This window comes from Mixophyes fleayi, chromosome 2, assembly GCF_038048845.1.
Source record: "Mixophyes fleayi isolate aMixFle1 chromosome 2, aMixFle1.hap1, whole genome shotgun sequence".
Classification (NCBI taxonomy): Eukaryota; Metazoa; Chordata; class Amphibia; order Anura; family Limnodynastidae; genus Mixophyes; species Mixophyes fleayi.
The window spans coordinates 150,065,851-150,086,675 of NC_134403.1; the positions used below are offsets into that span (position 1 = coordinate 150,065,851).

At 39.2% G+C, this 20,825-nt stretch overlaps 1 protein-coding gene across 1 annotated transcript in view; it reads left to right on the forward strand.

Moving 5' to 3' along the window:
- Positions 1 to 17,748, forward strand: part of RNF149 (ring finger protein 149) — a 54,043-nt gene extending 36,295 nt beyond the window's left edge. The window contains exons 4-7 of the mRNA XM_075200229.1: positions 287 to 369; positions 5,450 to 5,546; positions 11,770 to 11,965; positions 16,651 to 17,748. Of these exons, the coding sequence (XP_075056330.1) occupies positions 287 to 369; positions 5,450 to 5,546; positions 11,770 to 11,965; positions 16,651 to 16,718 (444 nt within the window). The 3' untranslated portion in view covers positions 16,719 to 17,748. The remainder of the gene's footprint in view (positions 1 to 286; positions 370 to 5,449; positions 5,547 to 11,769; positions 11,966 to 16,650) is intronic.
- Positions 17,749 to 20,825: the final 3,077 nt, after the last annotated feature.

The window sequence follows — 20,825 nt, forward strand, 5'->3', positions numbered from 1 at the left end:
ATGTTTTTGGGGTTTTTTTTAGTATAAATTTGAGGGCTGTTTTAAAGTGGTTGTAGAAACTAGTGTTTGGGGCTAAATTTGTGTAGACAAGTCGATCTGTTACGCCTTAGGAGTGCTCCACTTTCAGCTGTCGTCATCAAGGGCTTGTGCTCATAAATATTTGCAATGTAATTCTTGCAGGATGTGACTCACTCCGTCTTGCATACTTTCAGCCACTGATGTGTATACTGTAATCTGACATGTATTAAACCTTCTTATTTTTTATTTTTTTGTAATGTCAACCTAGGGAATCGACATAGAGGCTGAAAATTGTGCGGTGTGCATAGAAAACTACAAACCCAAAGATGTTGTTCGCATTCTTCCATGCAAGTATGTACTGTATTTATCATTGTTGTTAGAATTTATATTAACATACTTTGAATTGGAACAATCATGAATCTTGAAAGTATTGTTGGCGGAGTTAGATCTCATTCCTAATTGTCGTTCATTAAGAATATTTAAGTGCTTGTTTGTGGCAATAATTACTTTTGAAATGAGCATGCACAAACGGCGCCAAAGAGAGGTTGGAACCATTTACACATTTGCATTAGGCGTGTTGCAAAATTTAAAATGGAAGAGAGAGACTTGAATTGCCCGCTGCTAGGGAACAGGAAGAAACCAGACCTGGGTGTATATTTACTAAACTGCAGGTTTGAAAAAAATGGAGATGTTGCCTATAGCAACTAATCAGATCCTAGCTATCATTTTGTAGAATGTACTAAATAAATGATAACTAGAATCTGATTGGTTGCTATAGGCAACATCTCCACTTTTTAAATCCGCAGTTTAGTAAATATACCCCCTGGAGTGCCTATACATTCTTTATGGGGAAAGGTCGGAACTGAGTGGAAAAAGAAGTATGAATAAAAATACAATTCTAAGACTACAATGTAGTTAGTGTGCAGTATTTATAAATAATAATAGAAATAAAGACAGTACTGGATCTGATCAAGAAAAAACACACACGATGCTGAAAAGTAAAATACAAAAATAACAATTTATTTAATGCACACACTATAGATATTTCAGTGTAAATTTTTCAAACAGTTATATCCCATGACAATAAAAATACAAAACTAGGTCTTCTAAAATAAAATCAGCATAAAATAGCATGTGCCTTATCAGATAGTTGTTAATATATCGACCAAATCAGCTATTCTCAATAATATTAAGAGATCATTAAAAAGTCACTGCACAGAATAGATGGTAATAGAAGCCCAAAGAAAACAGCACAGTTGTGCCAAAAGTACATATAACGGGTTCTGGGGCATAAGATGATAATCATATAATTGGAATAAACTTACAGTTCTTGATGTAAAGGAAACAGCTATGGTCACATATTGATCCGACACTGAGGGATTAACCCGTTGAACTGTTGATGGCTTTAGTAACCCCCACTGTGATTGAAGCTTCTCCTGCGGAAACTTGACCAGCAGCTCCGTGCTGGGACACAGTAGTATATGAGGGAATCCAATCCAAAGATATACCGTAGTCTGTCCACTAGCGTAGTTCACGATGGGAACACTTGCCACTGATGTTCCTCCAATCTGTTATAGCTCTATTGCCAAAATCTGTTCCAAAAGTCCAGCACTTATTAGGGTTTCAACAAATATCCTATAGCCATATAGCTCTCGATAATGTGAAAACCCCACAGGAAGTGTCCTTTTATGCTAAAAGCTGACTACAAGCAAGTACAGCTGTGTGCATGAAATTGCATATGAGAAAATAGGAAAACTTTCAATGAACAAACTTGCTCTCAACATTTAAAAAATGTTTAAAAAACTTTTCAGCATTATGTATATAATTATCTTAAATTAAACTAAATATCCCACTAAGAATGATTCCTAGCATGCCATATCATCCAAATTGAAAAACTAAACAACTATGTATTCAGCTAGTGTAATTTCTACAATTTTCTTCTCTCGGCTCCTTTCATCTAAGGGATGGCATATATCTGATTTGAACTATAAATGGTAAATGGCTGCAAACCTCCTTTAAAAAAAAATGTAAATCTTGTTAATGAAAAGATTTGCCCCTATAAGTTGCTTATAATCAATAAACCCAAAAGTACAATTTGAAACCACCTGTGAACATGTATTCTTGTCATCCTTTAGTTAAATACATGCACAACCTGTATGGTAGGTTCCAGTTGGAGAAACTCCAGGGAGGAAGAAGTTAAGGAAGGTTTTTGACTGTTAAGTCATTGTGATACAGGAGGTGTCCAAACAAAAGCACATCAAATGAAAGGCTGAGCACATGTAACTACCAGCCACGTGTCCCATCTGGCACATGGGAAAAAACAGATGTCTTATGAAGGATATCAACTTGACAATACTGTATCACAATGCGTTTAATGAACAGATGTAGAAAAACAGGACTGCAAAGACATTTTATCCTAAATTAGCTGTCCCCACACATTCAAAGTGGTGGTAGTCGGTTTCCCAATTACCATTACACCTACACTACTTACCCCTTACACTGTGATGACGAAAGTGCCATTCCCGACATGTTCATCTCCCCAACTGTTAAAAAAGCTGATTTTGAAGAAATTCCACAAATGGAGTGGCTGGCGCACATGAAGGACGTCGGTGGTAAAAGAGACAGTATTGTTAGTGCTGTTAAGGGGGCAATGTAAGTACATGGTGGCTGGACAGTGCTTTTTAATAATCCTTGTACATTGTCCAGCTGCCATGTACTTGCAATCCCCCCTTAACAACACTAACAATACTGCCGCTTTTACCACTGACGTCATTCCTGTGCGCCGCCCACTCGATCTGTGGAATTTCTTCAAAGTCAGATTTTTCAACAGTCGGGGAATGGTACTTTCGTCATCATGGTGTAGGTAGGGGTAAGTAGTATCTCCCTTATCAGCTTCGGTATTTAGTTCCCAACCTGTCCAAAACTAGTAGGATCCAATGCCGGCTTTTCAGCCTTCCATCAGTGTTTACACCTTCATCAGATTTCCTTAATACAGGTTCAACATCAGAATACAGTTGTGTTATTCAATATGGATGGCGCAAACTTATTCTCAAATTCTTTAATGCACACTTGAGTTTTCAAGAAGGTGAAGTTCAGAGTCCATAGTCCTCCAAAGAGCACATCATACATTACAGGCTGTATGTATTGCTTGCAAGCTACCTTGTTTAAAGAAGAATTGCACACATCATTTTAAATATGCTATGACAGGATAAGTTTACTCTGCCACCCTGTATTGGGGAGGGGTTTACAGATTTGTCTTGGGGTTCCTATTACCGTCACTAACCTGATGTTACTGACTACTCTTACTAGTACTACTCAGCCACCAGACAGTCACCAACTGTAAGTGCCAAATGTGCACCACTGTGGTGCTCCTAGTTGTAGGAGACTAGTCTCTGCCACCACCAGACTCCTTCACTGGTACCTGGAACTGTTTACTTCTGGGTGTTGAGTGTCTCCTTACTGGTGACTGGTTCATCCTGACAGCTTAGTTTGGATCAGAACTGCAGGGTAGATGGCAGAGTGTTGATTCAGGGGACCAGAGGACCACAGGGGAACAGAGTGGGTACCTCTTATTTGCCGGTCACAGAATTTAGGCAGATTTAAACATCTTCCCGGTATATAGCTTGTCCTTTTGGAAGAGTAGTGTTTATTGCTCCATAGTAGCTCTTACAAGAGCTGTTACATATCATTGAGGTAGTGGCAATACACACACACACACACACACGGATCGATAGACACAGAATACAGCGGGGTCTTTATATTACCCCAAAAGCAGTTTCCACTTCTGCCATAAATCCAAATAGGCAGTGGGCCAATTGACTTGACTGGGGCCAATGTACAAGGACTTTCTGTGGTTAGTCATGACGAAAGACCTCTCATCTTGCAAACAGCAGACTTTTGAACAGAGATATTGCATATTAATTTGTTGCATCAGGGTATAGTTCTAATCACATGGTCCAATGGGCTGTCTAAAAATTTGGATTTAATCACAATTTACAGTAATCCGTGATTCCTAAATTAATTAATGGTTTATCATTGGGACAGTTTCCCCTAGTAGTCCTAAAAAGACACTCACACTCGCACACACTCCATGGTGTTTATTGCTAGCACAGCAACAGAATGTGGTTGTCAAGGTAATGCTTTTTCCCTGCTTGTGCTTAGACCAGATGCTTAATTAACATGTGGTATCCTGTATCGAAGCATTGCACAAATATGCTGTCGGCATCCTGCCTCAGAAATGTTAGTACCTTAATACACTTTACAGTAATATGCACAAAGTGCACTGTGTTGATACTGGAAATACATGTATACAATTAGTTATTTCTTCCTATTTTTGTGTGGCAGGAGGTGTATCCAGCCACATCTGGTATTTGATGGAGTTTACAATTTTAAGATTAAACCTGATGGTTTACTTGCTAGTTGCGGTTTGCTTGTTCTTCTGTATACTATTCCCGCTCACCTTATATAAGTATATAATAAATAGTCTATACCCCTCCACTGTGTATTTTCCAGTGTAACAAATTACTTTTGTACTAGGTGGAGGAATATTGACTACATCTGTGCCTGTTTGAATCAGGAAATCAGGGGATAATGGTCGGAAGTATATGTACTTCTTACTGATAGGTTTTCACTAAAATCCCTACCTTATTGTACATTTTTTTACCTCTTTTTTACTCTAACTGTTCTGTACATTTCTCTGCCTCTACTTGACCAGTAACGTCCTCTACCCTATATTGTTCTTTATTCTCTATATCTCTATCAATCTTACCTTTCACTTTTCTATCTCCCTTAAGTGATCCTCTTTGCTTTCCCCTAATTTCCTGTTTCTTTCCCAGTTTTTCTTATGTGCTCTTTCTCTCTTCTGTTCTCAGCCACTTTTTTGCCTTCTCAACTGCATTGCCATTCTCAGTCTCTCAGCTCTCCTCTCTTTCCCCTCAGTGCTCCTTGTCATGCTCCTCTCACGTTGTTCCCTCTCAACCGACAGCTGCGCGGCTGCTGTTTTTACAATCCCAAGCATTGGCTCAGGCTCGGGCGGGCGGCTTGAACCATTTTCTCATTGGCTGGCCTGGAGGAGCGACAGGAAGCTTGCTCCAGCCAGTACCTCGTACAGTATGCTGCACTTTACAGCATTACTTGTTATAACACATTTGTTCAAAACAAGAACAGCAGCAGAATAATGAAGGGGTAAGAAAATAAGGGTATTTATGAACCCCTGCCATCACATGTGGATATATTTGCTTTATTTTCTATATAATGGCAATTTTGTATAGTTTCTTTAATATTTGGATTCTCACTCGCCTACTTTCTCATTCATTTCAATTCTGTTATGCATTGCCCACACCACATTCAGTATCTAGTTTTATGGGAGTTCGCCCTCTACCCAATGTGTGCAATACCTGTTTGATAAAAAAATTTCCCCCTTTTCTCACAGGCATATTTTCCATCGGCAGTGTATAGATCCATGGCTGCTTGAGCACAGAACATGTCCTATGTGTAAACTGGATGTCATCAAAGCTCTTGGATTTTGGGTAGGTCAGTAAGAGGGATAGTGTACAGCAGGAAATGTAGCATTCTGCTTTTCCAAGTTCTTGCTTTTTCTTTCTTTTTTTATATTTTTCTTAAATAACTTTTTCTGCTGTGCACACAGCATTGACCACATAGCTCTGAGTATCACATCATTGGGGGCGGGGTCATTTAAAGGAACTGCATTGTGACAATTGATGACATATAAAAACAGAGCAGATTGCATTACCCATTGTGCATATATATATTTTCAAAATGTATAATATGCACCATTCCATTTGACAGATGGTCGTTTCAATTTCTCAAAAGATGCATATATGTTAGGACTGTGTGGTGACCATTGTAAAAACACGTGTGAATGAGAAAGCTATGATGCTTGCAAGAAACATAGGGCAGTAAAACACTATAATTTGTTTCTTATAACAATATTTCAAACAGTTTGCACAGCAGTATGGTAGGTCCTGCACACACCTATTATTATACCTGACAACTAATAGATCCTGTTAGAGCTGATTTCTCAGGGACAGCATCACGTGGCTGAATAGGTCCCAGGAGCCTTATTAGAACTGATGCTATATGGGCTGGGTCACATGCCTGGATAGGTCCAAGGAGCCTCATTAGAGCTAATTGTAAAGGAGCAGGATCACATGACTATGAATAGGTCCAAGGAACCTCAGAGCTAGTGATAAAAGAGCAGGATCTCGTGACTATGAGTAGGTCCAAGGAGCCTTATTAGAACTGATGCTATATGGGCAAGATCACATGACTGAATAGGTTCAAGGAGCCTCATTAGAGTTAATGGTAAAAGGGCATGATCATAACTGAATATAAACAAGGTACAAGCAACAATTGCACTCCAGTTTTACTGTAGAGTTAAATTACTCATTTTATGATTTTGATGGCTATTTTTATCCAAAGAGGTATAGAACATATCATTAATTAAACATAATAGTAAATGTACTTATGATGTTCAAAGCTCAACACAATATACATGTAAGACAGCATTGTAATAACAAATAATTTAGATTTATAAAATAACATAAATAAAATAAAGTGATCTAAACTCAGACGAAATCAGTCAAGGTCCTGACCTAGCAATAATGCTTTGCAGCCTTTAACTGTAGCGAGAAATAAAGTGCAAACCGTTCAATTCAGGAACAAATTAACAGGAACTTGAATTGTTACTCAAACAGCAGTGATTTCTTATTCTCATTCTGAAGAAAATGATCGGTTCAGCCTACGAGTTTTATTCTTCCAAAGTGCAACTGCTGCTAGATAATCAAAATGGTTTCATTTTACAAACATTTTTCCGAAATTCTTGAAATAGCTTCAAGATGTTTTTTCCTGCTAATCTATTTCGCTTCCGTGATTTTATCCTGTTTTGCATAGAAAATCCACATTGACAGTTTGCAGTGATAAAGGGAAGTTAAGGTACATTTAAGCCAGGGTAGAAACTCCTGGAAAAACGGCAACCTTATCAGTTTGTTATGAGAACAGAAGTCATTAAAGTCCACTGTTTTCATTTCTTTATAGCTTTTAAGTAGGGCTGACACTTCAAGCCATTATTTCTGTAAACCAGATTCACTAGGACATTTGAACTGGTAGGTGACCGCTTTGATTTCTGAGGAACTTTTTAACAACATTGTCAAATGACTCCTATTTAGCTGTAACATGTGGAAGGGTCATCGGCTTTAAAAGATAAAATAAGTGGCAAGTGTGCTTAGTTGAAGTGTTTGTTCATATTTTCTTTCACATTATTAAACTCAAGTTGTACTGTACTGAGAGCATTCATTTGAATCTCCCTGCTGTAGCATCTACTTGCAGACATTGGAGACAAGGGGCTAGATTTGCTAAGCTGCGAGTTTGAAAAAGTGGGGATGTTGCCTATAGCAACCAATCAGATTCTAGCTGTCATTTTGTAGAAAGTACTAATTAAATGAAAGCTAGAATCTGATTGGTTGCTATAGTATGGTTTAATACTTGCCCACTCTCCCAGAATGTCCGGTTAGGTCTCTCAGGAGGGGAAGCAATTCTCCTACAACCTGCCCGTAGGGGCCTAAATGATGCAATTTGCAGTGAATTGTCATTTTGACCCTGCCCGTGACAAAAATGTTTTGTTGCGGAGATGGGACCAAATGACACGATTCACTGCGAATTGCTCCCTTCCACCCTCCCACCGCACACCCCCTCTGGCATCTCCTGGAGGGCACCAATAGAAAGTTGCCAACCATGTCCTAATATCACAGCTGTACTGTCAGTAGCAAGTAGATTGTAGTGTCAAAAATTTCCCTTTCAAAAATTATGGTCAAAACAGCAGCAATAACTTCAGCTATACACTCTCCAATTACTTCTAAATTGGCCCAGTAATTGTTTTGAGATACATTATCACTTTATGATGCACTGCATAATCTTTTGATTCATAAATTAACACTTAAATATTTTTCTTTAATTCATTATCTGTGTCAGTGGAAAGTCTTTTAGATTCCATCTCGGAGTTTGGTGCTGGTTAATGAGCTTTTATGATCTGATCATTTGGTTTAAATTTTGATTGAAATATTTCTGCTGTTGTATACAGTGTTTTGAAAACTGACATCTCTCCAGCACTAACTCATTATGTGCTGTTTTACATTTTTAGGGCACAATATATTTTTTTGTTTTATTGAAGGTATTGACCTTTTATTTTATTTTGGCTACATTCACGACAGGAAGTCCATCTACTTTTTTCATTATAATCAAGCCGACTGTTGCTTAAAAACCTGTGACTATATTTTTTGTGGCAGGAGGCACAACAGGCTGACTAACAGACTGCACCATCACTGCTATACTACAGTCTCTACTGCTGCTACACACATTCATCTTACAGATCCTTCATGTTCTTCAACACCAGTTCGTAATGTACTTCCCTCATCACTCCTCCTGCTATTGCCACTGGAGTGGACCATGCTTTTATTAAACTGCTTAAATAAGCTCATTTTTTATTTTTAACAAACTCCCCATCTCAAATCAAAACACTCAGACAAAAGAACATATGACTGTCCAGACTCCAAATTAAATATATGGATTTTTTTTAATTACATATTTGTTGGTTCTGAATTACACAATAATGCATGGAAATAGAGGCCATGTTTTGTGCGAGAGTGCAACAAACTGCAAAGACACCTTCAAATACCTATGTTTGAGATACCATAGGGGATCATAATCTTCTGTTTTTAATGCCTTCCACTTGTGCCTTAAACATGTGTAGAACATAGTAAAAAAAACAAACACATCCATATGTACACATGGAGACATTAGGCACTGCTTTTCATGTGTATTATACATGAAAGCCGTGCCTTATTTCTCAGGTTTCTTTGAAATAAGATTTTTTTTTTTTTTTTTAGTTTTAAGATTTTTTCAGGTTAGCACATTATTTAAATAGATAATATATCTAGATCTATAATTGCACAAATATACAGAGCACACTTGCCCCTTCAAATTGGCCTACACTATAATTGTGTAATGGCCAGACTGAAAATGGTGCGTTTAAAGCTACAATGACCGGACCCACCGTCTGGATTACTGTATAATGTAATCTATGCAGTGGGTCTAGCCATTGTCGCTTTTAAAGCGCCATTATTAGTCTGGCCATTACAAGTGACGTGATTTGTTACTGTAGATATTGTTGAAAGTCACATTTGGCATGTGGAGGTAATTAAACCTGCCAGAAATAGTGCCTGTCTGTTATATGGTAAGTAGATTTATTGATCTTGTCAAAATATGGTAATCTGCATATTTTTGTCTTTCAAAACTGCGTCTGCATTTAAAGTGCTGATAAATCCTACCACACCCAAAAAAAGTATACGCAGACATTGGTGCACAGTATAGAGATATGTATCTTACGCAAAGAAAGAAATGTACATATGTCCCCATTTCTGCAAGACTGCCACAATTTTGTGGCAGGTTACTGTCAGTTTTCAGTCTCAGCCAGATAGCCCTTGCTCTGACTCTGAATGTGACGTCCTCTTCTGTACAGAGCAGCTCAGTTCTGCAAGACTGTTGACAGGACAGATAACTTGAGGCGCTGCTGGTGACATCACTAGCTCTGCGTAGGCAAGTCGCTGAGCCCGTTTCTCTCCTGTCAGCTGTCGGAAAAGGACATTTCAATAATGATATTGCAAGTTACTTGTTTTAAGCGTCAGGGCCCTTGTTAGCATCCTCGGCCATACAGCGGCTCCTGCCCCTAGCAACAGATGTGCTTTTATAGCTCCAGAGTTCTCCAGTAATGTTTTATGTGGGGGTTTTACTTGGACAGTTCAGGTCAGTCTCATAAGTGCAACAGACTGATCTGAAGCAGTGCCAGAGTTTTACAAGGAAACGTTAATAAAATCCCTGGGTACATGGAACTTTGTTAGAGCTGATGACATATAGGCATTATAACATTTGAGTAAGAAGAGGAAGAAATAAACTTATTAAACTTGATGCCGTAGGAGCAGTATTAAATCAGACTAAGAATAGGTCCTAGAGGGGCAGTATCATATTTGACCAGAAAGAAATTGGCACTGCATTGAAAAATATATTAAAATCTATTTTTGTGTTTGCAGTGTAATGTCTGTGCCATTTATAGGTCACATCTGTAAATGATTATTCTCTAGGAGTCCCATCAGGAAAGTGATTGAACGGATTTTAGGGTATCTGCATATGTTGTATATGACATGTGTTTCTTGTTCCGTTTGCAGTATTCAGGCAGTGGGTTAACAAGATCACTGTGTTCTGGAAAACGGAACACATGGCCTGTGGTCTGATAGAACTTGTGAGAGTTTGCATATGCTCTCTGCTCCCAATAAACCCTGTGATAAACCTGCTTCCAGGTTAAATGTCCTGCAGTCTGTTCCGCTGAGTTAGAGTAACTTGCTATGGCTCAAGAATATGTTTGAAGTACAATTTAATGAAAAGACTAAATGAGAAAATTATTGCTTAGGAAACTTATTCAGCCTTTTCAAAATCTCAAGAGCATCTGTTCATTGTTCATTAGGGCACTCGTATTGCTTTCCCTTGAGCAGCGCAGGCAGACACCAATTCATAACATATTGTATTACTGAGAATATGAAAACATTAATAACTTGCTTTACTCTCTAACTCTATAGTTGTTTGTCTTTATACTCATGTCAAGTGTATTAGGAACAAAAAAAAAAGAATTGTTTCCAGCTATACAGAACAGATGTGAGCACATGAATCTTAGTTACTTAAACAAATAGGGATTTGTAAGATTTTGAAGAGAAACCCAGGGTATATCCAATGGGGTAGATTAATGTAGATTCATATTTACAGATGAGCAACTCTGTCCCCAAAAGCAAACAGAAGCTATATTTAGCACTAAATCAACACTTACATATTTTAAATAAAAACATATATATAACTAATGTAGTTATTTGCCATCCAAGACTATCCAACAACCACATCTGACATATTATTGGCTGTCACAAACCAGTTAGTAAAAGCAAAAACAAAGGTATTGTTTGCAAAATAGATATAGCTTGAAACCATTTTCTGCTACACTTGGTATGTGCCTTACTACTCCTAGATGGTAAATAGAACTCCTTGCTGATCCCAACCAAGTAAATTAAGATAGGACTTGGCTGACCTCCCATTCAGTTATTTAAAGCTGGTATATAGATAAGTATGAAATGTGCCAGCGACTCTCTCCACCCATTCCATCGAAGAAAAGCTGGCAGAAGTGTTTTTGTGTTTGTGGTGCAGTTTGACAGCTGTTAAACAAAGCTGACCTCATGCAGAGTGCGATGAAAATAGAACTGGCTATGGCTTCATTGATCCCGTCGCAATTGCACCTCCCCTTTATATTATAGTATGTGTTAATATCCAGCACACTGGCAATACAATATGCACCTTGAATAAGCATAGGGGCTAGATTTACTAGGTTTGAAAAAGTGGAGTTGTTGCCTGTAGCAACCAATCAGATTCTATCTATCATTTATTTAGTACATTCTACAGATTGACAGCTAGAGTCTCATTGGTTGCTATAGGCAACATCTCCACTTTTTCATACCCGCAGTTTTGTAAATATACCCCTCAGTTTGAGCTTCATTTACAATTAGGACATAATGTAAGATGCAAGGGTGACGCTAATGTTATGGATATATAAGGGTTAATATTACTAGGTTTAAGCTGGTGTTCATATGTCTGGAACAGCCTTATTAACCTTTTATTTAAAAAAAAAAAAAAAAAATTCAGGTGGAGCCTGACGAAACGCTAGAAATCCCTGTGCCTGAATCCATCGCTGGCAGCAGCCTGTCTGTTGGGACTTTAAGTTTTGCCCAAGAGGAGAACAGAAGTGAAATAAACAACATGCCTACTTCTTCAACAAGCGACACTTTACATCAATGTAATAGTGCCAAGGAGGACGCCGGGGAAACCACAGCATTACTTGGTGAGTGTGCATTGCTAGGTGTGTTTCTGTCCATTGAGAGTTATGCTCATGTGTTACATTCTCACATATTAATCAGACTACATGATTTGTGCTGGTCAGTGCTTAATTTACTATAGTAATATGAGAGGTGTCAGGACTGGAATTGTTGGGCTAACTGCTCAAACCAAGGTGGTGGTGACCATCTAATAACTATTTCAGCAGTGAAATGTAGCATATAATGACAACAAATTAAAAAGCTTGTGGTCCCCGTGTGATGTTATTTAAAGTAATACGTTGAAGTTGCACCAGAGAGGTAAGGAGGTTTATCCACAGACATTTAAGATGACTAAAGTGTATTTGTAAGAATTACTTTGATACAAAGTTAGATATGCACAATTGTTTCTAAACAATAGTTTATCAATGTGAGACTATTTATTTATATTTGACAAACTTTTACATTAACAATAATATAGCGCCACTAATTCCGCAGCGCTGTACAGAGAACTCACATCAGTCCCTGCCCCATTGGAGCTTACAGTCTAAATTCCCTAACACACATACACATACACACACACACACACACACACACACACACACACACACACACACACACACACACACACACACACACACACACACACACACACACACACACACACACACACACACACACACACACACACACACACACACACACACAGAGAAAGACTAGGGTCAATTTGATAGCAGCCAATTAACCTACCAGTATGTGTTTTGGAGTGTGGGAGGAAACCGGAGCACCCAGAGGAAACCCACGCAAACACAGGGAGAACATACAAACTCCACACAGATAAGGCCATGGTCGGGAATTGAACTAAAATTATTTTCTTGTTGGACCTTCAGAAAAAACTTGTTTATGAATATAATGCTTAACTGACTATTTTAGCTGGACTATATTCTATGCAGAACAATAGCCTGTCATTGACCAAACTGTGTGACTTTTACTAGACAATCCTTCTCTGATTTTTAACCCCTTCTAAATCAGAGAAGGAACAAAAATAAGAAGAAACATCACAGTCATTCTAATTAATTTTCCTTGTGCTATATAGCGATCACTATGAAGATGCTGAATAACTAACTTGAACACTGTTCTCAAAATAAGAATTACTTAACCCCCTGTGCCTTTGCTGCCAAACACCATCTCATCTGCCTTGCTACTCCTCCTGTGTTTTGTGCTGGAACTCGGGATATGCCTGAACCATAGATCAGTGATTGCAAGTTGTTTATACAGATGGATCTTGTTGCCTACAAGATGCAATGCAGCCTCTGATTCTTCAGGTAGCAGATTAAAGACTGGTGAATTCAGACGAAAGAGGGGATATAGCTGGGATATGACTTCAAGATATTTCCTAAAAGTTTGGCTCTTTTGAAGCGGATTGCTGATATACCAGGCAAAAAGGTTTATAAAATGACTTCTGTTTACAGTAAATATTGGAGTTTCAGTACATCGTGTCTACTTTGAGAACAAAGTGGCACTATTATGTAAATCTGCTAATAATTTCTTCACTTGACAGCAGAGTGATGTTTTATCCCTTCCTACAATTCCGGCATTGTTTGGTTCTGTGGAATAATGCAGGCATACTCTTGTGGAAAAAACCCTTTGAAAGCTGCTAGTGGAATTTATGGGACAGTGTAGTGAGCTGTAAGCAAAACAATTTTCCTCCAGTTGTAGAATCTAGAAGTATTAATACTTGGGTTTTTCTGTGTTCTGGAACTAGTTTTAACTATCCAGCTTCCAGTAATTAAGCTACATCCATGGCATAGGTCTGAAATAGTCCTATAATATTCTAAAATTGGTAATAAGGCCTTCACATCCAATAAAGTAATTTCTAGTGTAAGGATAACTAACCTATGTGATGGTATTTATAATGAGTATTGGCCATATGAATGTACAGTATATGTGCATCATGTTTGTACAAGAAATAATGAAAATATACAAAGGAATTTGTCACACCCAACAATCACGTGCCTGCATGATATGTGTGTGACACAGGGTTAATAGCAACAAAACTACCTGGTTTAGCTCAAAATTATTACTATCCCCAAAATGCTACTCAATTATATCCTACTATAGTTCAACTTAAATTAATCAGAGTTCATGAACCAAACATTCAGTTGTTTTCAGTTATATAGCCCTATAATAACCAAGCTTAACTAGCCTGTAAATTCATTATGAACACAAAGACAGATCATTATTAATTAGAGCTTAATATGACCAAAAAAGTCACAAAGGTTAAGGTATATAAGAAACTCAATGGGTTTGTTAAAATGAAAAGGAACAAAGCATAATTAGAAAACTCACTTAACTTTTTTAAACATTCTTCCTCAGCCCCCAATCCTTCTTCACTGTGAGGTTACTAGAAGAGACCTGATTTTATGTTAGTGGTGGTTTACAACAACCTTTTTATGATTTTCAACACACACAATCAGGGGTGGATCTAGAAATTTTTCTTACCTGCCCCGATCGACCGCCCCCCCCCCACCCCCCTTCCCCCCCCCCTCTCCCCCTGGATCCGCCACTGCACACAATTTAGTAGGGAATTCTTAAATCATAAAATGTATTTTTACATCATACAAATATAATTTTACTTTCAATTAACAGGTCACAGATGTACACACATATACGTATGACATTATTAGGTGCATTATTTGGGACAATACATCACCACTTTATCTTTTATGTGGTTAGCATTTAAGTTCAATATATATCATGGGCCTATATTTCCTCTTTATAAATACATGCATTGATGCCAGTATGAATTATGAGCACTATTTCTTTGATGTTTTCCTTTTTCTATATGAATATATAAGGCATGCCTTACAGCTCATATTCACTTTGTGACTTAAAAGGGACTTCATATCTTCTGGCCCCTGTGGATTTTTGCTATAAACCTTAGCTCCCAGGCCCATGGGGGAGCCATTCAGTCTAGCTGAGTGTCAAATATCCCACTTAAAATAGAACACAGACCATAGCAGTGTGTCTGGATAAGCCAGATGGACAAGCAAGTCTGATAGCAAGTTAAATGAATCCCGTATAATTTATATATTTTACATTTTATTTTAATGACTCATGACTCTATAATAAACAACATGCTAATATAAATAAAGTTTAATAATATAAGTGCTAAAAAAAAATATGACGTGGTAGTTTAGCAGTCCCTACAGATGGCTTACGAGTGTAAGCAAGAAGAGATAAAGGATTGGTGCATATGCATTGGGGTGGGCAGGTAATGTATAACTACAGAAAAGGACGTTAGTAACGTGAATTTATAAAGGCTGTCATTGGGAACTCAAACAGTGTTCTTTATGAATACTATAGATAGAGGATGGCCATATAAGATGGTTCTATGCATGAGTTGGTTAACAAGATGGATAAGACATTGCTTTAGTTGAACATTGAGACTCAGATGGATCAGATCAGCAGATTAGAGCAGCAGGAGCATTATGTATTGTTATGTCTCTTGATATGAAGCCAAAATAACACATACTTGCCAACATTTCATTATTTTTTTCAGGCAGCTGCTAGTAGGAGGTAGGCGTGTAGGGGGTGGGGCCCCGAAAATCACGTCATTTTAGCCCCGCCCCCGTTACGTAATGATGCAACTAGCGTCATATTACAGTGGGGGCGGGGCCAAACGCCCCGGGAATCGCAGCGTTTGAACCGTATTCTGCCCACTTCTGGGCAGATCAGGGAGATTGCCACACTCTCTCGGGAGTCCGGGAGACTCGCGCAAAATGCGGGAGTCTCCCGGACGTTCCGGGAGAGTTGGCAAGTATGAAATAACAGCTTCAATAAAGTATGTGTAATTATTCAAGATGATACTGTTTCTTTTTTGTTTGTTTGGTTTAAATAAGTATTTTCTAGCTCTCTGTAAACAGTCCTGTAACAGATTTAATTGGGGCTTAAACCGGGGATGTTGTAGGAGCTGCATATACAAGTGATTCTGCTAATGTTTAAATGAGAACCACTTCCATAAAAAATAATGTATATCAAATTACATGTATGTACAGTGTTCTCCCCAGAAAATGTTGCCAGCTGGGTGGGGACAGTTGTAATACTTTGCAATAATACTGAAAAATGTTGGAAGTTATTGCCCACACCTGCCAGGACTGGTCAGACTGATGGTCAGTGGTCTAACACACACTGCTGTCTGTAGCGATTACATAGTGCCTGTTCTGATAGGAGAAACAATGGGTCATTCTATTATAATAGGACTCTGTTGGGCTCCATGAGCCGGGTGTCAAGAAAAATCAGCCGGGTAGAGCACACAGGAAATAGGTGCAGGAGATAACACTGATGTAGTTTGCCAGACACTATTCGTTTTCATGTGCATAATAGCAGAGTCCCTAAAATGTGGCTGCAAATAATTGCATAGTTTTTGCTAAATAGGGCTGTAATTATCAGCTATATCAAGTAAAGTGTATTACTTTCATGATCATCCTCTTGCTACTTATTACTTTAATAATATTTTGAGATTGCAATTGGTAATATGCTGTTTAAGCTAAACTACCTTTTAGGCGAATTTTCTTTTTGACTGTCAAAAGATGTTGTAAGCACCACACGTATAGCCACAATTTTCTGCATATGTATTTTATTTCTTGCAGCTCAATATAACTGTGCTTTTGGACATTTGTAAACCATGCAACAAATTTATTCTCCTCTGCAGGTGATCCTGGCAGTGAGGATATACCAGGCGAGCAAATACAGAATTCTGGAGATCCTACTTCTCACTAATATTACTCGTGGAAGAGCCTTTGAACTGTGCTAGAACTTGTTTATAAATGTACGGGTTAAAAAAGAAAACAAAAAAAAAAGCCATGAAGTGACATTTGGTTTAAGGAGACAATAGGCCGATCATTTTTTTTCTTTTTCTTTTTTTACACAGAAGTCGGTTCCGAACATACATACGGTACCTGTTACATATTTCTCTAAGGTCTCGTTAAGTAGTAATAAGCGTTGATCACACATGGTGAAAAATTATATCCAATAATGGAGTACAGTACCCCTCCGGGAGGGAGGTGAAAATAGTCTTCTGGCTGAAAACAATATTGAACTTTTATTGTGCTAGAGTGTAACAGCTTAGCAGTTAGTCTTGTTTACGTATTGGTCTCCTCTTCACATTGACTCCGACTCGTTGAAAAACATAACAAAGAAAGCACTTATTAGACAAGGAGGCATTTGTGTTGAAGTCTGGTACTTAACCCATTAACTTGTTACCCATGTGAGTGAGATACAGCGAGTGGAGATGATACAGCTGATTCTGGAAATCTGGCTCATGAATTCTGGATAGACCACAGTTATGAACAAATTCTGTTTTACTAGATCCACCTCAGGAATCCGGACACTTACAGTAATGAACAAGTTGTGTTCTGTTGGATCCAGCTCAGGAATACGGGCACCTGCAGTGATGAATAAGTTATGTTTTTGATCCAGCTCAGGAATCTGTGTGATTGCAGTGGGAAACAGGTTCTATTGTTGTGGAATAAAAATTAAAACATTAATAGATTACACATCTTTTGGTGGATATGCTTTTCAATTCTTGACTCTGTTATAGGTTTACGCATTACATAGTTTGACCAAAGACTGCTTTAAACTTAATTTGTTGTTTTTGGTTTTTTGTTTGTTTTTTACATTTTTTTTTTCCTCCTGTTTACAGTTTGACGTAAAGCAAATAACATAATTACAGCATTATGTACTGTGCTGAACATATTAAAAGAGGGATTAAAGCATTTTTATCAGTTGTAATAAATTAGTTTGTTTTTAAGTGTGGTTTTTTTTATTATGTGTGTGTTTCTGAATGCAATTGTCTGTTCTTTTACAAACGTATGTATGGAAGGGTTTACCCCTGACTTTGTGAAAGTGTCTATACTTGTATCTTTGTGTCTACACATGTATCCTTATGTGCATATTACTATGCACTAATGCCAGTTACCCACATTGCACAGGCCCCATTGTTGATCACATTGTCATACTGTCACGGGCACTAGGAGTTGCTACCCGAGTTTCACCAGATGGAACTCTGCTGGAGAGGCGGGGATATGGCACGCACCTCAAAGCAGGCAGGTGAATGATTGGAGCGACACAACAGCAGGAGAGTAAAGAGAGTCTGAGGAAATCAACGACTTGGAGCTGTAAACTGGAAACTGAAGATAATGTAGACACGAGGAGTGGACGTGGATCGGTGATGGTAGGTAGAGGAGGAGTCAGTGGTCTGCGTACAGCAAGTTGTACCACTGCTCTGATGGGAAGAATAGAATTGTGCAGGTAGGTAGCAGGGTAGTCGGTGGTCTGCGTGCAGCAAGTTGTACCACCGCTATGGTGAGGAAACGGGTCCAGGTGTAGGTAGGTAATAGGAAAGTCAGTGGTCTGCGAGTAGCAAGTTGTACCACCGCTGTGATAGGAGGACTTGTGCAGGTATGTAGCAGGGAAGTCAGTGGTCTGCGTGCAGCAAGTTGTACCACTGCTGTGTAAAGGAGTGAGGACTTGTCCAGATGCAGGAGAGTGAAGTTGAAAGGCAAACTGTGGCTGTATGGGAACAGCGCGAGTAGAGCAATGTCTTGAGAGGGATGGAAGGCACAATGAATAGTCTGTATATAGTTGGTGCCTTGCAGTGGGGAGATGCTGGTCACAGCAGATATGCACAATGACGCCAAGTAGTAGCGTGAGGAGATATCGAGCTTGAGTGAAAGCTTGTCCTAACTGAAGCAATGCGGAAACACAGTCTATATGGGTACCTGTACCCTGCTCAACAAACAACAATGGATGCAACTGGTATGTGAGCAAAATAGGTAATAGTCAATAGAGCATACCCAGTTGTGTAGATCCGGAATCAGCTGAGAGCCGAAGCGTTGTAGCGGTATGGGAACCGCCGCTGAGTTGAGCAGGGGAGCAGCGTGGAAGCTGTAACACGATCAGCAGAGTGCCAGCGTTGGAGCGGTAAGAGGACCGCTGCTGAGTTGAGCAGGGAGCAGCGTGGAAGCTGTGACATGATCAGCAGGGTGATAGCGTTGTAGCGGTATGGGAACCGCCGCTGAGTTGAGCAGGGGAGCAGCGTGGAAGCTGTAGTATGAGAAAGCTGCACACAGTTTGGAAACTGTACAAACGAGTAAAGCTGGAAGCAGTTTGGGATCTGCACACACCTATAGAAGTTCACTGGGAATGAGACTTTAAGATCAGGCCCCTACCTAGGATTGCAGGTGCCTCAAATAGGGTGAGGTGATTGATCTGTCAATCACCTCCATGGATAGGTGAAGTTAATAGCGGGACCTGCGCATGCGCAGATGGCAGGATAGCGAGCGGCCACGATTCCACACAGGTGTAGGTAGAAAAGATGGAGGACCTCGCACCAGTGTAGAGGCACTCACAGTCCGGTGAGTGACACATACATTATAGGAAATCACTTTACACCGACTCCATTGGCACACGCATAACTATCAAGAGCTTTTGTTTTCAATGTGAGAAAAGCACTATATAAAAAGTATTATAATCGCACTCCATTATCACTCATGTAATCAGATCCCATAGTGCAGACCCTACTGTAGGCCGCAAGATCAGATTAGAGTGTCAGGGCTTATCGGACCATCCACAAGAGATTTTCCCCATAAGTTCAAGAGTTGGGAGTGGTGTGAGCTGGAGGGAGAGCATGCAGAAAAGGGGACATACTGCCTTTGGAGGCTGGGAGTGGACACAGAGCAGGGGAGAATATTTCAGGGAATTTATGTAGAGTAGGGGCAGTTTGAATTGCATTGCAAGGGTGCAAGAGTGCATAACATGAAAAGCAATTGAAGAAATATACGTTTGTGTGTTTGGCAATAGGCAGGTTGGTGAGACAGAAGACACTGTAGAGAGAGGTGCACCAGAGACTACAAGTGAGAGACAGGAGGGAGAGCAGACAGGATAGTAGAAGCTGAAGGACTACATGTGTAACTAATTGATTAGAAGGTACTGTCTGACTAGATAGATGGTGGGTCAATTTGTACACTGGTTTATTCACTTCATAGGCATGGCTCCTGATTGGCTTTACATCCTTTGTGTTTGTATTACGCAAAATATTTGCATGTCTTGCTTAATGCACATTTCACTAATAGTAATAATATCTATACACATGACCAGTGTAGTGATCTGGTAGCATACAAAACTGTAGCCAAATACTATGTTCATAAATGTAAAAATATACAAGAAATTAGCAAATTAGATACCGTTAATTTCCTTTCCTCTTAAGGACTCCAAGGCGGCACTTACGAATGGGTTAACCCCTTGCTCAGCTGAAATGAGAAAGGAGGCACCTCATGCGGATATATAACCTGGCCCCTTTATCTCTTATATGTCTTTGAGTAACTTTCAAAGCTGCTCCTGAAAATTATAGCACACAGCATGGGCAGGAATATATTAGGGCTGCCATGGAGGAAAGGAAATTAACGTTACCTAATTTTATTTCTTCTTTTGACTCCCTTGCAGCCCTCATGAACAGCATGTACCCAAGCAATGACAGAGGGTGGGTAAAAAAAAGAAGTTAACCTGACAGAAGTATAAATGCAAAATGATGGTCACATGAAGTAGATAATGTTTTGAGAAAGTATGCAGTGATTACCATCCTGCTGCTTTACAGATGTCAGGGCCGGATTAAGGGTGGGGGCACGTGCCCCGGGCCCCCCTCTCTCTGAGGGCCCCCCGCCGGCCGCACGCTGATCGGATCACCTGTCAGTTGGTGATCCGATTCTTCTGCTTGTGTGACTGTGGGGCCCGCCTGATGCAGGCACATGTGGTTATTGCTAACATTATTCATTATGATTTCACATCTTACAATAACAAAACAGTGTAACACAGTTCTTTACTAAGATC